Below are 14844 nucleotides of genomic sequence, written 5' to 3'. Positions count from 1 at the left end.
ACACACAGCATTTAACAACTTGAAGTAAATTGCTGAGGCTGGGAGGAGAAAGGCCCCTCAAAAGGATGCATTTCTTGTGAAGCTACCCAGGGAGGGAGTGGTCAGGGAAGATTTCCTCTAAAATGTCTTGTAACATTTAGCAGGAGAAGGCTCTGCACAATCCCCCTCAGCACCCCCACCATTCCCCAGAGGTACAGCCTGATCAATGGGGGGAACATCTGCCCTTAGACCAGCAGGACTGCTGCAGCCCCTGTCACTTACAGGGCTGGTGCCCAGCAACTGAGCCTCTTGTCACCATCTCCCTGCAGAGACAACACGTGTCCCCCTCCTCGCAGAAGCATGAGGCACCCTTTAACAGCTCATGCATTGTGGCTTGGAGGTGCTGGGCTGTTTGTGACCATCAGATCTGTTCCTGGCTGCCCAGAAGCATTTCAGCTTCTTGTTCTCATTCAGGGCTTGCTGTTGCTAACAAGCTTGTGGAAATACTACCTTGAAGTCAGCATTGCAAGCCTGAGATAAATGGGCAGCTGTTTGGGCTAATGCCAAGATTTCTCCTTAATTTCCAGTTTTCAATCCAAGCAATCTTTTTTTTTTTTCTTTGCATGCTTCAAGATTAACGTATGGCATGCTGTGTCTTATCACCTCTCAGCTTTGGTGGCTGGCACAACATTTCCAGACTAGCTGGAGTATTGTGGGATTGTGACTCTTCAGAATGTTCTTTAGAAAGTGCAGGTAAAGGTAGAGCCCACGATACTTAGTGTAATGAATTTCATAAGGCAGGTAGCCCTGCTTTTAATGCAGCACTTTCTAACATCATCTTTTCAGCATGTAGCCTTTCCTGGCTTAGGTTTCATTATGCTTAGTTAATAAGTAGATTTAAACAAACCAGAGGAAACCAGAGGCTGAGGTCCAGCTTACACTGTTGTCTCCAGCACTCTTGAAACTTCCCTGCTGACGCTAACAACCCACCACACGCATGGGACAGCTTGTGCCCAGCCCTAAGCAGGGAGCAGAGGGATGCAGTTCATGCTTCCATGGCTGAGCATCATTCCACCCAACCCAGTGAAGGGCCAGAAGATGCTTCTGGGGGTCACAGCAGCCTTCACTCAATACCCCATCCCCTGCAGGACCAGCTGTGGGATGCCTCCTCCTCATGGGATCAGTCCCCTCCCTGGGCACACTCAAACCTCCTTTGCTGAGGATGATTTCTCACAGGAGCTCATGGAAGTGCCCCTGGTCCTTTCCCAGGCCATACCACTGTTCCCACCCCACCTGCACCCCTCATTCTCCAGGCACAGGGCCCTGTTCCCGTGGGGCAGCCATGCCTTACCTCAGGACACGTCCTCTGCCGGGCTCGCTGCCACCACTGCCCTCCCAGCCTGCCCAGTCCCATCCTTTCAGGAACCTTCTTCCCTTCCTCCTCTAATGGGGAGCGCAGCAGCTGTTACTGCTAATACCCACCACCTACAAGCAGCTCTCTGACTCTGCCCAAATCCTGCCTTAATCATCTTAGTTTTTCTCTTCACATCCCCACCCCTTTTTTTTTTTTTTTTTTTTTTTCATCTCCAAGCTTCTGCAGCGAAAGCAAAGGCAACTATTAGAGGGGGCAGCAGCAAGCAGTGGGGTTTGTGTGGGACATTCTGGGACTCCTGGTCAGAGGTGCAGAGGGATCAGACTCCTGCTTTGCTCCCCAAACCCCCCTTCTCCCCCTCTGTGCTGAAACTTTGCAAAACAAAGCCACATCACCTCCCCTGAGGCCCTGACCCCCTACCAGGGTGCCTATCTCCTGTGCTCACATGGGAGTTATTGTGATAGTAAAAGCTGAATTCTGCTAGGGAGATTGGGAAGGTGCGTCCCATGCTCCAGCCCTGCTAGGAGGAGCCATCAACACCCCACAAACCCTCCAGAGTTGTCACAGGATCTGAACAGCTGACAGATGTGTCCCCTAGCACAGGAGCTGCATATATGTCAAGGCTGAGGTCCCTGCTCCTTGCCCAGGCTATGCTTGTTCCCTGTGCCCAGCCAGGGACTGCTCCTGTCCCTGGGCTTCCCAGCCCCTCCTCAGATCCACCTTGTCACTGCAGACTGCTCTGTGATCAGGACGCTCAGTCAGCCCTGGCCACTCCCTGTCACCAGGCTCTCCCTGCTCCCTGCTGAATGGCTCCTTGCTCACAACAGAGGGAAATTAGGGTCCAATCTCTCATCATAATTAGAGATGCCATCAGGAGATGCTGAATAAACTGCTGGCAGGTTAGGGCCCCAAGCAAGGCTGGTGGAACAGAATAACAGCCCCATCAGCTGGCTGGCTTTCCTTCAGCTAGCAGAGACTTAATAAGATGCATCAGATGTCCTAGGGCCACCAGGAAGGGATTTGGCCCTGTGGTGCAGGAAATCTATTAAAGATGGGTGTGTAGGGGGGCCAAAAGAGCTCTTTAGTCCTCCTTTTCCTCCACTAGAAGTGTGGCTGATGGCTGAATGACTTTATGCTGGTGTTTAGGCTGCTCTCTTTGCAGGACACCACAAAGCTCTGTCCTGTCCCATGACTATAAGAGTTGCACCAACATGTAGGTGACACTACTGTGTTTTGTTTCTGCAGCTCCTGCAGTGCCTGTATTTATCTTCCTTCTGTCTGACCAGTGTACTGGGGCACCATGGTGACCCCTGTCTGGGATGCCCTCCAAAAACTGGATGCAGTCTTGCAGACACCCCACTTATTAGTGGTGTTCTCATCAGCCTGCCCTGCTCTACAGCCTTGTCCTTCAGAAGTGAAACAAGATGCTGGTCTGGTGCTGAGACACTGCTGCTGGCAGCCCAGCTCTCTTTTTTTTGACTGATTTGAAAACATGGGAACTGGTGGTACCAGGGTCTCAGCAGCCTGCTTCCTCTGCATTTGAGAGTCACTGAATTTCAAGATAAAAGTGCAATTCTTATTCTTTTCTTTTGTTGGTTGAAGCAGAGTTTGCATTATTGCTTCTGTTCCAGTTTCCAGTGGCCCATACTTTATATACAAAGCAGAGTACCTTTACACTGTGTTTATCCCATCCTTTCCTGACACCTTATGGATTTTCCTTACTTATTCCTAAATTAAACCAGCTCTTGCTTATAATTCCAGCATAACAAAGCAGGAGCTCCAGACCTCTGACAGTCTGCAGGGGAAATGCCAACTACATTGCAGTCATTCTGACACAGTAACCAGGTCTGAAAACAAGTATTCCAGGTATGTGCAGGTCTTCGCATCCCAGCGTGGTGTTACAGCATGGAATGGTCTTTGCATCTGCTGCCATGCATTGAGCTCATTTCATTATGCTGCCTTCAGAGAGGACCATTTCTCTGCTGGTCTCCACCTGCAAAAGGGGGGAAAAGCAGCAGAATGAAGACCCTGAAACAGAGGTGCCAGGTGCTCCAGCTCTGTGGAGAAGAGCTTCAAATGGGTGAGATCCAGACCTGACCCAACCCACCTGTAAGAGCACAGGATGTCCCACAGTGCTGTCCTGGCTCTGCTTGCTGCCAAAGCTGGGGCAGTCTCTGGGCAAGGCAGGACATGCTGTCAAGGAAGGGCTGCACACAGGTCTGGCAGCACCTCTGTGCAGAGCTGCCCCGTGCTGCCTGGTTAACTCCATGCTAATTGCTGGGATGATCTGAAATTCATCCTCATGCAGAGTGCATCCTCGCTGTCTGCTCTCAAAAGGAGGAACTCTGTGGCTTCAAAACTACACTCAAACCAAGTGTCACAGCCATCTCCTCCTTTGAGAGAGAAAAAGCTTGTCACAGTCATTACTGTGACACAAGACCTACCAGCAGCCTCAAACTGCATGTTGAAATGCCAAGTGACAGGCAGATGTTTCCAGTAAGAAATACAGCCTCTCCATAGCCTCTGGTTGCGTCACCCACCGGGACAGCATTGCCTCAGCCTTCTCTGGCCAGAGCCTTGACCTGCTCGAGTCACTTGAGCTCAGCCAGGCTCTTCATATCACTCTGGTGATGGGGCCCAGACAGACACAAGAGGAGCACGTGGCATTGCTGTCACCACTGAGAGGTTTCTTTTTCCTGTCATAAATTTCCTTGTTAGTAGGAAGCTGGCAAGGAGAAGGGGATAGGAGACAACTTACAACCTGCCTATTGTTTTATCAGCAGCATTTGTGTAGCAGTTTTCTAGAAGAAAAGAAAATACGCAGCTGGGATTTTAAAATAGCACCAGGGAAAAGTGTGTGTGCTCTGTAATAGCTTGATAATTAAGATAGACTGTAAAACACATAGCTTGAAGTTTCATTGACGAAGCACAGAGGATTAAAAACACAGTAACATCCCAGGCTCTTTGATACAGAAACTTTCTCTTTGCAGATTGCTTCTCCATCTCCACACCATCAGGACACAACAAGGACAGCAGGCATGGAGCAGGCACAGTGAAGATCAGTATATAATACAGGTATGTATTATATAAGCAATCCAGACCTGACATTGAAGAGCAAGCTGGCTGCTTTTGCATTGACAAGTTGAGAAATACTTTTCTACTGCAAGAGAATAAGGTTTATAACGAGACAGAATTCCTTCCTGGTCAGCTGGGCCACCTGGGTCCTGTGAACAAAGTTAGAGAATAGTGGGCAGGTTGATCAACTAAAGAAACTGAAGGTGGGAATAGTGACTTGAGTCCAGATCACAAGGAACTGATCATTAAACCAACCAAAGCTCGCAGCACTGTCCTATTTTAGAAAATTTCAGATCATCTTTAAAACAAAGAGCTGCAAGAGAAGCAATTAAAAACCCACAGTAGGAGAGCAGTAAAAACAGGGAGAATCATGCCCACGAACTGGGATCCCAGGGCAGGCCTGTGCATGTATGTGGCTCTGTGTTTGGGGACACTGGGGAGAAGAGGACATTTCTCTGACATCTAATTAGGCAGAAGGTTGGCAGAGGTACTGTCAGGATATTTCCATTTCTATCCAGTTAACTATTCTTGCTATTCTATCCCACTTACTGAAGTGAGACAGTGGATTCAAATGTTACTGCTGAGAATGAACTGACACACATGCAACATACAACATGAGCCTCTTTCACTTGCAAATTCAGCCTAAAAAAACACCCCAAACCCTTTATTTTAAGTGGTAACTACTGTAACCTGGGCGATGGTCTGCACTAGAGGCTGAGGACAGAGAGAGAGACATGGTACAGGGCTCTTTCTGGATCTCAGTAAGAAAGACCCAGCAACAAATAGCTTAATGACTGCTTTAATAATATAGAGTAAGATGAGGAATACAGAGAGCAGGTAAATTGTACATCCCTTCAGAAGCTGTGCACACCACAGTCATATAGCATAGGACTGAGCCCTGTTGGATTTTTCCATGGGGAAAATAGCTTGAATAGCTTGAGCTATTTTATAATTTGCTTCCAAGAAAACAACCTTCTTTCTCATGAGAACTTAACTGCTGCTGTTAGATAAAGGCAAGGCCAGGCAGGTGGTGCAATCATGGTGCTGTGTGGGAGCTGCCCACAAGCTCTGCTGTTATGATGAGCTGCCAGGGGTGTCCTGCAGCCCAAAGCAGGGCTGAAAGCTATGCCAGGGGTATGCACAGGCCATACAAAAGCTGTTGAGTGGGTCACTGACTCCTAAATGTCAAAGGGTCCCTTGGTCAAGATGGATACAGCAGCTCAGGAAGAGCCTCTCCCTGTTTGATTTGTCAGTCTTGGAAACCAGTTTGGCACAGGAACCTGAGACTTTGAAGCTGCTGGCTCCACAATGTTTGATTTCCAGACCAACATGAGGCTGGAGCTGGCATGGCCATGGGTTGGCATATTAAAAATCAGGCACTGCTTTGGTACCACCAGCCAAATGTCTGGAAGCTGTCACTTTGCAGACACTTTCATGCTTCCTTGACTACCATGAACAACACAGCCAAAACGTGCAGCTGAGGGGCACAGCTGATTTTTGGAGCTGGGTAAGAGCCTTAGGACTTAATGAGCAAGTCATTCCCAGAAGGGCTCTGGGTAGCTATTCTGTCACACTAGCATCGTGAAAAAAGATAGATCTCAAATAAATAATGCTCAGAGTAGTTTGCATTAGATTCCCTTTGAACCAGATGGCAACAACTTGTAAATCCAGTGGTGATCACAGAATCATGATGGCAGGAAAGGACCTTCAAGATCATGAAGTCCAGCTGTCAGTCCTACACCACTGTAACCACTAAATAAACTCCAGAAGCACCAGATCTATCTGTTTTTTGAATACAATCACTGTAGCTTTAAAAAAAATCTCCAGCATCCTTTGCTCCCTTTATATAGTGGTACTGCAGGGTTTAGTAACCTGACTTCTGGCTGCCCCACCACACAGTGAGTTCTTTGCTCCTTCTTCCAGATTTGCTTTCTCTAGTTTCTACAGATTATGCTGTGCTGCTGCTCATAGCCAGGCTTTTGTTTAAGGAGATGTGGCTTAGTTTGGCTTGTTTTTAACTTGCACTGGATGTGGGGATGTAGCAAATCTGGAGTTACTTCTCTTCCTAGAGTCTGCCTGTGAAGTGAATGTGTGGGAACAGGTTGGAAGTGAAGTGCTTGTTGAACAACCTTGGTTTCATGGAGTGATTTCTATGGGAAGGGAGGTTTAGTCTTTGAAATTCAACTCATTTATTTTTGGACTACTTAATTTTGGGTGCATTCTGCTTTCTGTAAGCATTCTGCTTGCATTCTGCTTACATGCTTTCTGCTTGCATTCTGCAAGTTGTTCAAGGAATGTTTCAGGGTCAGTCATGATCTAAGTAAGTTTGATCCACAAGTAAAACTTTTATAGCAGGTGCTGGGGCAAAATAAGGGGGATGTGGTAAGTAAGATAACATGAAGGACATGAGCATTGCATTAGTGTTTAATGCAGTCATCAGTGTGTGAAAACATTTTATAAGCGTGTATTTGTATCTCACAGTGGGATAAAGATCTTACAAATAAGTTAAAGTCATTTTTAAGCATCAAGATTTTGTGAAGACACCATCTACTTTGATGTTTACATATCTATACAATGTATGGCTTACCTTAAAACTTAAATTGTGGGAAAAGTTCCATGTGCTAGTCTGACAGCTGTCCAACTAACATCCCATTTATTTGGAACTGGTATGTTGTCCTACAGAACAGAGTACGTCAAAACAAAATCTAAAAGGTAAGCAAAATAAATCCACATTGAATCTTTTATCCAACTCAGACTACTTCCAACCACTGGACTGCCTAATTGAAGTCAAGCTTAAATATTCACTTGATTTAAGCACAGGGACTGAAAACTGAATTAAGGGGAGAAAATCTTGTGAAATGTACATAAAGGTCTGTGACTGTAGGAATCAAACATTTCATTTATTTTGTTGCTTTTAAAATTTGAACATGAATTACCATAGCTTATCTTTAATGCAAATCCTGCAACACTGCAAGCTGAGGTAGGGTGGGAGGCAGAGGCAGGAGGTGGAGCAGCTGCCATCTGTGTTGGTACACCAACTGAGAGCTCTTCATCAGTGAGTGACTTCCTCAAACTGGCACAAAGCTTTCTTTTCACCCTTAGAGCTTTTCTTAAATCTGATTCAGTTCTCTCCCCACCCCTAACTATTGAAGTGTGACCAACTCAATCCGCAATTCAAGATTTTTTGCACAGCTGAACTTTTTTTACCCAATGACTTTTACTACCTTGGCATTTAAAGCTGACCCCGTGCCTCCCAAAAGGGACAGGTCATTGTCACTAAAACATTAGTATTTCCCTTCCCAACATCAGTTAAATTACTTTTTTGCCATCAGTACAAGGCTGTGATTTGCAATTACTCCAGACCTGTTTACCTTTCTATCAGTATTTTTGTAACTGTTTGGATAATTAAACGAGCTGTTGCATTTAATTACTCCTGAGGCACTATCATATGCTTCACTTTTATTTCTTCTGGTACACTGGAACAAAGCAACACTTTGAAACAAAAACATTTAGGAAGTTTACACTGTTTTACATTTATTTAAAAAAATACTTAAACACTTGTGAATTTCATCTGTGAATTATTAACTAAAAATCCAGTAGGGCTCATCACTCTGAAGAGGTTCACAGGTACAATAAAGCTTCTTTCTGGCATCCTCACATCCTCCTCTTCTGTGTGCTTATGTACAATACTGTGAAAAAGAGAAAGCAGCACAAATGAGGGCCCTGGTCAGTAATGTGCAAAAGTTTGAATATTTAAAGCATCTTATTTCCATGGCTTGTAAAGCAACAGTGTAACATCCCATTTAGCATTAACAAAGTCAGGAAACCTTTAAGTCCAGGCTTGGACTTAGGTATTACTTTACTTCTGAATTTATTATATTCAGAGCCAAGCTACACTCCAGCAGATGCAGGATGAACAGAGGGAGAACAAAGCAGCCACCCCGCAGCATTACTGAGGGAAACATGAGAGGGGTTCTAAGCAGCACAGTTTTGGGTGTCAGGAACTAATGCTGTGATCTGTCAACAAAAGTTGTAAATCCCAAGCACTAAGGACAAAGCTAATGAGTGCCTATGAAGAAGCAGACATCTGTCCTCCACCTGCCTCCATGGTGATACCCCCAGAACAGATCCATCCACAACATGAAGCTGCATCACACTCCTAGACCTGGCATGTCCTCCTTTCACTGCTCAGCCTGTTCTACAGCCTCCTGCCTCTCATCCATTTGTTTAGACTTTTACAATACATTCTTATTTCTGTAACTGTTTCTTCAGGTGCAATGTCACTAAAGTCCTTAGTATAATCATCCAAATTCCTTGCAAAAAGCATCTGGCCTTATTCAAGGATTATTTCTGCCAGAGAAGTCTTTCACACCGGTGCCACACGGGATTCAGTTCTTGTTTCTTTTTATTCCCTCCCTTCTTCTAGCCTTCCATTTTCTTTGCAAGTAATTGGTCAAACTCTGCTTCATTTACCTTCTGTACAAGTCTCTTCAAATCCAACATGTGAACCTTTTCTATTTTTAGATATTCTTCTCCATGGCATGTCCTGCTGTTACAGCCTAGCTGATAGAGTCATTTTAGGAGCCTGGGATTTGACTCTAATATTCACTAATATTCCCCACTGCACTGCAATATTCAAAGGCTCAGTAGAAAGTATAAGGGATTTTCTTGACTGGTGGTAAAATCTTTACACACAAAGATGAAAATAACCTGCAGGAGTAATAAGGAACATTCAGATCTGGAAAACTGCATCACAAGAAAATATTAGTTTCATCAATATCTGTACTGTATCATAAATTTGCCTAAAAACACATAGAAACTTCTATGGACCAGAGGCCATCTCAGCAGGCAGTAAGTGCAAAAAAGTGAATGTGTCAAATGACAGGAATTTAAACCCGAGAAAGGCTAGAAAAGACCATGTTTCTCTGAGTGAACTTCAAGTTTAGCACCAAAAAGGGCCCCAGGAATGCAGAAAAGCACAGACAATGAAAAGTGAAATTGTTAAAAGTAATTATGTTGAGCTTTCCAAGAAAGCCAAAAAATAGTACTCTTACAGGCAGCTTGCTTACACCTCAGCCACTCTTCAAAATCAGAAATAAATATGAAAACACAACCTTCCAGTGAGCAATAACGTAGGCAGAGGAGTTACCATTATTTCCTCGGATGAATGCGTCCCCATACTTGTTCTTTAATTGTCCATTTACATATTCTTCTGTCTGCTCCAGAGCTATGTTCATATATCCATCCAGGCAAGCCAGGACACCTGAAGACAGTGATGGTTTAAAAGCAAATCAGCTTAAACTGATTTTAAAATAAACAAAGATGTATCCTGTTTGAATAGCACTGAAAACCTTGCAGCTTCATAACAAACTCTAAGCCCCAGCCTGGCAGATGAGTCAGTGGATCTGAGTATTCTTCAAGGAATTAAGCTGGGAGTGAGGATCCCAGGGAAGCCAGCAGCAACTTTATCAGCTGATATAAGACTGGGGGAAAAGAAGTCCTAAAGGCATGACTTTTAAAAGATTGACAATTTCCCTTTTTCTTTCCACAAAGTTGTAAGTTGTCCCTTCTCATCTGTATTTTAAGCCACACATCTGAAGAGAACTTGTGACATTAAGTGTAGCTGCATAACCTAAGGACAACACTACATCAAGTTTTCATCAAATCTTGTGAAGAACATAGCAGAAAAATAGCCCTTTTAACACATGACCCCAGACACAATTTTTCTGATTTATTTTCATGCACACAGCTCCAGAGGAACACTGGCTGCAAGTCTCTGGTTTTGTGTAAACAAAATTCTACATTTTCAACAAGCAAAGTGACAGTGAAATCTTTTCTCAAAACAATAAAATCAATTAATATTTAATTTTAATTCTGTTTAATTTGTAATAATATTATCTGTTCTTTTGACTGGGAAAATATGCATTTGAGTAGCAATGCTTTTAGAGAAGTGCTTGTGTTCTCACAGCCCCTGCTGAAGGCTGTACCTTGTTCACATAGTGCTGCCTCAGTGCTGGCAACATGATGATGTTTTTTCATTTAAAATCACTCCCACTACACCCACCCTTAAGATCAGAACCATGGCTGTCTACAAATATAACTTGACTGATGAGCAAACTGTAAGGAACTGAATGTGAGGATTAACAGATGTAAAGAACTGCTCAGAGAATACAATGATTTGTTAATCATGCACACAAAACCATCTGTAAAAAGCTGTATTTATTATCTCCATCTTGCATGTGTGTTCTCCTGACCTCATCCTTGCACACACAGCCAGTGCTACTCAAACACTCTTTTTCTCTGTTTGAAAAGCACCTGATTTGCTTACCTGGCATTAAAAATTGAGAAATATAATTTAATGGCTGTGCTTGGGGAAGGGGAGAAAACTCCAGTTTGAGAATCCTCCTCTAGGACATGTTCTCATTTTTCAGAAGTGTTACTGTAATATCTTCCATTAAATAATTAGGAATTCAAGTTCCCTTGCCAACTTGTCATGGTCTGAGGATTATGATTTTCCGATGTTTTTCTTTCCCCTGTTTCCATAAAATTGGGAAAAAGTGACTGACTGCTCCAAGTGTTATTAAACAGACAAAAAAAAACCAAGAAAAAATAAAGGGTTTTTTTCCTTTCTAGTAATCTCAAGTGTTCCACATAGCAATAAGAAAAATGTTTGGCCAAGATTAAACTGAGTGAGGTTTCTTAAGCTACCATTCAGAACATAAATGCAGTATTTTAGAATTCTTTTGTTCCTCAAGTGCATTTATGCTTGTTTCATTCTCTCTGTGTCTGTGTTTAATCTCAGGTCTCTAATGGCATTAAATCTTGTCCCTGCCCATCCTGGCTAGTATTTTATCTGTTTTATCTATATGAAGAGATTTTTTTTAATGTATATACTCATATATAAATTGTACATACTTATTATTGATTACTTTCCACAGGCTTCTTTCCTCTGATGTGCACAGCACTTGGCAGCAAATCTCACATCAACACCTGTATTAGGCCACATCTGTGCTTATGGTGGCTCAGAGGGTACTGCCATAAAATTAGCAATGCAGTCTAGAGGCAGAATCTAGACAGATTTGCAAAAAAAAGCCTGAGGTGCTGGCTTTTTTACTGTGTGGCTTTTACAGATGTTGGTAAAAAATGTTGGTCGGAAACTCAGCAGAATGCATATTTTTCATATGAGAATAGCATGCAGGATTTTAACTGCCAGATCACATCAAGTGGAAAGGAGGGAGAGCAGAGGGAAATAAGGAAAGGAGAGGAAAAAAAAAAACAGTAACAAATAAGGGTGGTCAAAAGAATTATAGTTCAGTTCCTGGTAAGTCTGCCTGCAGGCATGTTAAACTGGCTTTGTTGAGGGGAAGGCTGAGTAGTCCATCTGCAGCAGTTACCAATGGATCTTACCAAGCAGAAGGTACCAATGTTCTTAAAATAGAAATGGCATCCCAAAATGAAATCTGGTTTTGCCCTGCCTTGTGCATATCTCTAGGGAAATGATGACTTGCTTTAATTTACTTTAATAAGTTGTTGCTACATTCTCCTGCAAGAAAGAATGTAGAGGTCAAAGACCAAATATGAGAAGCAGTGAGTTCAGCCACCAACCCTACCTGAAGTGCTCAATGTGTTTCTCACAAAAATGACAGATTTGCAATTTTTGCACATCATTAGAGTCAGATTGATAATAATGATTTAGATAAGTAACTCTAATTTCTAAATCCACTGTTAACTTTCTTTTCATCAGTTTCTCCACGGAAGATTTTCTGTTTTCAATGTTACCACTCTGAGACTTGGAGAATCTCCAAGATTCTGGATCAAATTGTTTTGCTTTCCAAAACCAATGTGCCTGTTCCAGCCACCCCAAACAATTTCAGTATGAGAGACAGATGGAGAACTCACCTCGATAATCAACTCCAGAATTTAATTTTACAACAACTGGCCTTCCAATGATTTGTTTTAGGAAGTCACTAGGGGTTTGCTTCCGTAGACTCATTTTGATCTTCTCTGGTAAGCTAGGAAGAGAAGTTGAGAGAAAATATTTGGGTAAGCAATACACTCATATATAATCTTTAAACACTGAGTACAGACAGGCAATCCCCTGTCTCTTAATACTTTCAGTGTCAGGAAACACGGAAGGACATGAAAGCAAAACTTTAAGGGTCAAGGTGGAAGAGCAGTGCTTCCAGAGCTATAGGAATAAACTTTCCCTTTGGCATTTTTATAACTTCTCAAAATGATAATAAGAATCTTTGTGTCCTGGTTTGAGAGAACAAGGATAGAGGACCAGACGCCTGGGACCCCACCAGCAGGTGCCAGGCTGTGGATGTGGCAGTGAGAATGGGGAGCAGCTGAGCCCATGAGAGAGGAGGATGGGTCAGGAGACCCAAATGGATCAATCACAGTGTTCTTGCCCATGGTGCTCAGTATAAAATGGCTCCCAAGAGAGTTCTCTGGGGGCTTCTCTGGCTGGGCTAAGGTCTGTCTGCTGCTGCTCCTAATTTCCTCGCTGAAGAAGACCCTCATTCCCAGCGGGTTACCTTCTGCCTTCCCAGGTAAGACCAGCTTGGTTGCTCTGTTGTTAATTGTCACTGAGACCCTGGGCTTGGGCACCCCTATCTGCTGCCCATTCCAGTGTGGGACTGTTCTGGTGACACCTGAGGAGGGCAAGCTCCACATTTACATCTGTCTATACATTTGTCTTATATGATTTGCTGTTACTACCTCATTAAATCTGACCAAGTTTTTTCTTGTTAAAATCTCTCTCCTTTATTCCCTTCTTCATCTTTCCCTGTGAGGGTGGTGGGGAATAACAGAGAGCATCTGTCACCATCTGGAACAGTGACACCTTGTTTGCCATGCTGTGCATCTTGTAGACTTACAACAAGAGCCAAAGGTCTCATCACATCTGTAATATCTTCTGCTAAAATGCTTTTTTTTTTTTTTTTTTTTTTTTACTAAAACTAGAGAGCTAAGCCATAGTAAGTGATTCATATCTTTAGGGGGTGGAGAGAGAAGACAGTAGAGGCTCTACACAGAGCAGTCTGTGCTGGAACAGCCCGAGAAGGATTTGTGACCTCAGCTGATAAATAAGAGCAAAGAACAAATGTGAAAGGAGGCCTTCAAACAACCCTGTTCAGTCACACTAAGTTTAGAATTACGGTCTGTGGTTAAGTTGCATGGAGACCTGAACGGTCACTGTGATTTTTTTTAAATAATCGTGTTGCAGAACAATCCCAATTTGCCCCGAAGCCCTCCCCAGCCGGTATTACTTAATTTCTGCTTTAATGTCGCTGTGTCTAAGTTGTGCACTTTGAATCGGTGGTCAGTGACAGAGCTCACGCCGACACCCAACAGCTCAGTGCTCGCCTTCGGGGGCAAACTGCAAGGAGTGCTCGGAGCCCCGCACGGCTCCCGCGGGTCCTTCCCGCAGCACCCGGCTGCAGGGCGGGTGCCGTAACCCCTCACAGCGCAGCTGATCAGGAAAGCCCCCGGTTTGGCCCCCGGTTTGGGCCCCGGTGCTCCTCTCGCCCTCACCCGCAGGTGAATGCTGCCTGCTCAGAACCCCCTCAAGCGGCTCTGCTGCCTTGGGACCAACCTCCCCGACAGAAACCCCTGGGGTGAGGTATGAGGTGAGGCGTGAGGCGAGGCTCTGCCGCCGCTGGTTTGAAACGCAGCAATGGAGAAGCAGCGGCCACGGCCCCAACGGGCACCGGCAACGGCCGCCGCACGCGGCCGGTGGTTGGCGCAGCCCCCGGGAGCTCCCTCCCCGCCCACACCGCCAGGTTACACCCTCCCTACCATCCCCACAGCCGTCTCCCCTTTCCCCTCTGTCCCCTCCCCTGGGCCGCCGGGTTCAGCGCCGCAGGGGCTCCCCCCGCACTCACCCTCCGCCGCTGCGCCCCTGCCCGGCGCCTCCGCCCGTCAGCTCCGCCCCGCTACGGCGCGGCGGCAGGGACAAACCGTGCCGGGAGGGGCTGTGGGCGGGCGGGCGGGCGGGCTGCTCCCCCGCCTCCTCGGGCAGCGGGGAAGGGCGGGAACTGCCTCAGCCCTGCCCCTGCTATCCCCGGGGCGTGTTTCCCACCCGAACCCGCGGATTTGGGTGGGTTCCTCCAGGGGCTACTGGTGTGTGACAGGCGGCGCGCCCCAGCTGGTTTAGGACCCGCTGACTTCGTTAGCTGAACTTCGGTTTCTTCACAGAGATGGGTTCTTTTTCTTTCTTTTTTGTGTTCTTTTTTGAAATAGTGTCTCATCGATTTCTAATGCAAAAATTCTATCTTAGAATCAGAGAATGGTTTGGGTTAGAAAGGACCTTAAGGTAGAGTTCCAACCCCCCTGCATGGGCAGGGACACCTCCCACCATCCCAGGCTGCTCCCATCCCCATCCAGCCTGGCCTCAGGCACTGCCAGGGATGGGGCAG

General features: G+C 45.2%; 1 protein-coding gene across 1 annotated transcript; it reads right to left on the bottom strand.

The window, feature by feature from the left end:
• Positions 1–7305: 7305 nt before the first annotated feature.
• LSM6 (LSM6 homolog, U6 small nuclear RNA and mRNA degradation associated) lies at positions 7306–14392 on the bottom strand. The gene is made up of 4 exons (XM_030450631.1): positions 14311–14392; positions 12326–12438; positions 9576–9689; positions 7306–8115 (listed from the first exon to the last, which is right to left on the bottom strand). The coding sequence occupies exons 2-4, from the start codon at positions 12417–12419 to the stop codon at positions 8081–8083; spliced, it is 243 nt and encodes an 80-aa protein (XP_030306491.1). The 5' UTR covers positions 12420–12438; positions 14311–14392; the 3' UTR covers positions 7306–8080.
• Positions 14393–14844: the final 452 nt, after the last annotated feature.

The sequence above is a fragment of the Calypte anna genome, chromosome 4B, assembly GCF_003957555.1.
Source record: "Calypte anna isolate BGI_N300 chromosome 4B, bCalAnn1_v1.p, whole genome shotgun sequence".
NCBI classification, from domain to species: domain Eukaryota; kingdom Metazoa; phylum Chordata; class Aves; order Apodiformes; family Trochilidae; genus Calypte; species Calypte anna.
The sequence above is the reverse complement of the archived record's forward strand: the minus strand, read 5'-3'. Positions and strand labels throughout refer to the sequence as shown.

Coding starts and splice junctions, on each gene's coding strand:
- LSM6 (XM_030450631.1), bottom strand. CDS start 12,419: ATGAGTCTACGGAAGCAAACCCCTAGTGACTTCCTAAAACAAATCATT. Junction 9,690..12,325: donor TTCTGGAGTTGATTATCGAG/GTGAGTTCTCCA, acceptor CACTGTCTTCAG/GTGTCCTGGCTTGCCTGGAT. Junction 8,116..9,575: donor ATTCATCCGAGGAAATAATG/GTAACTCCTCTG, acceptor TCTTTTTCACAG/TATTGTACATAAGCACACAG.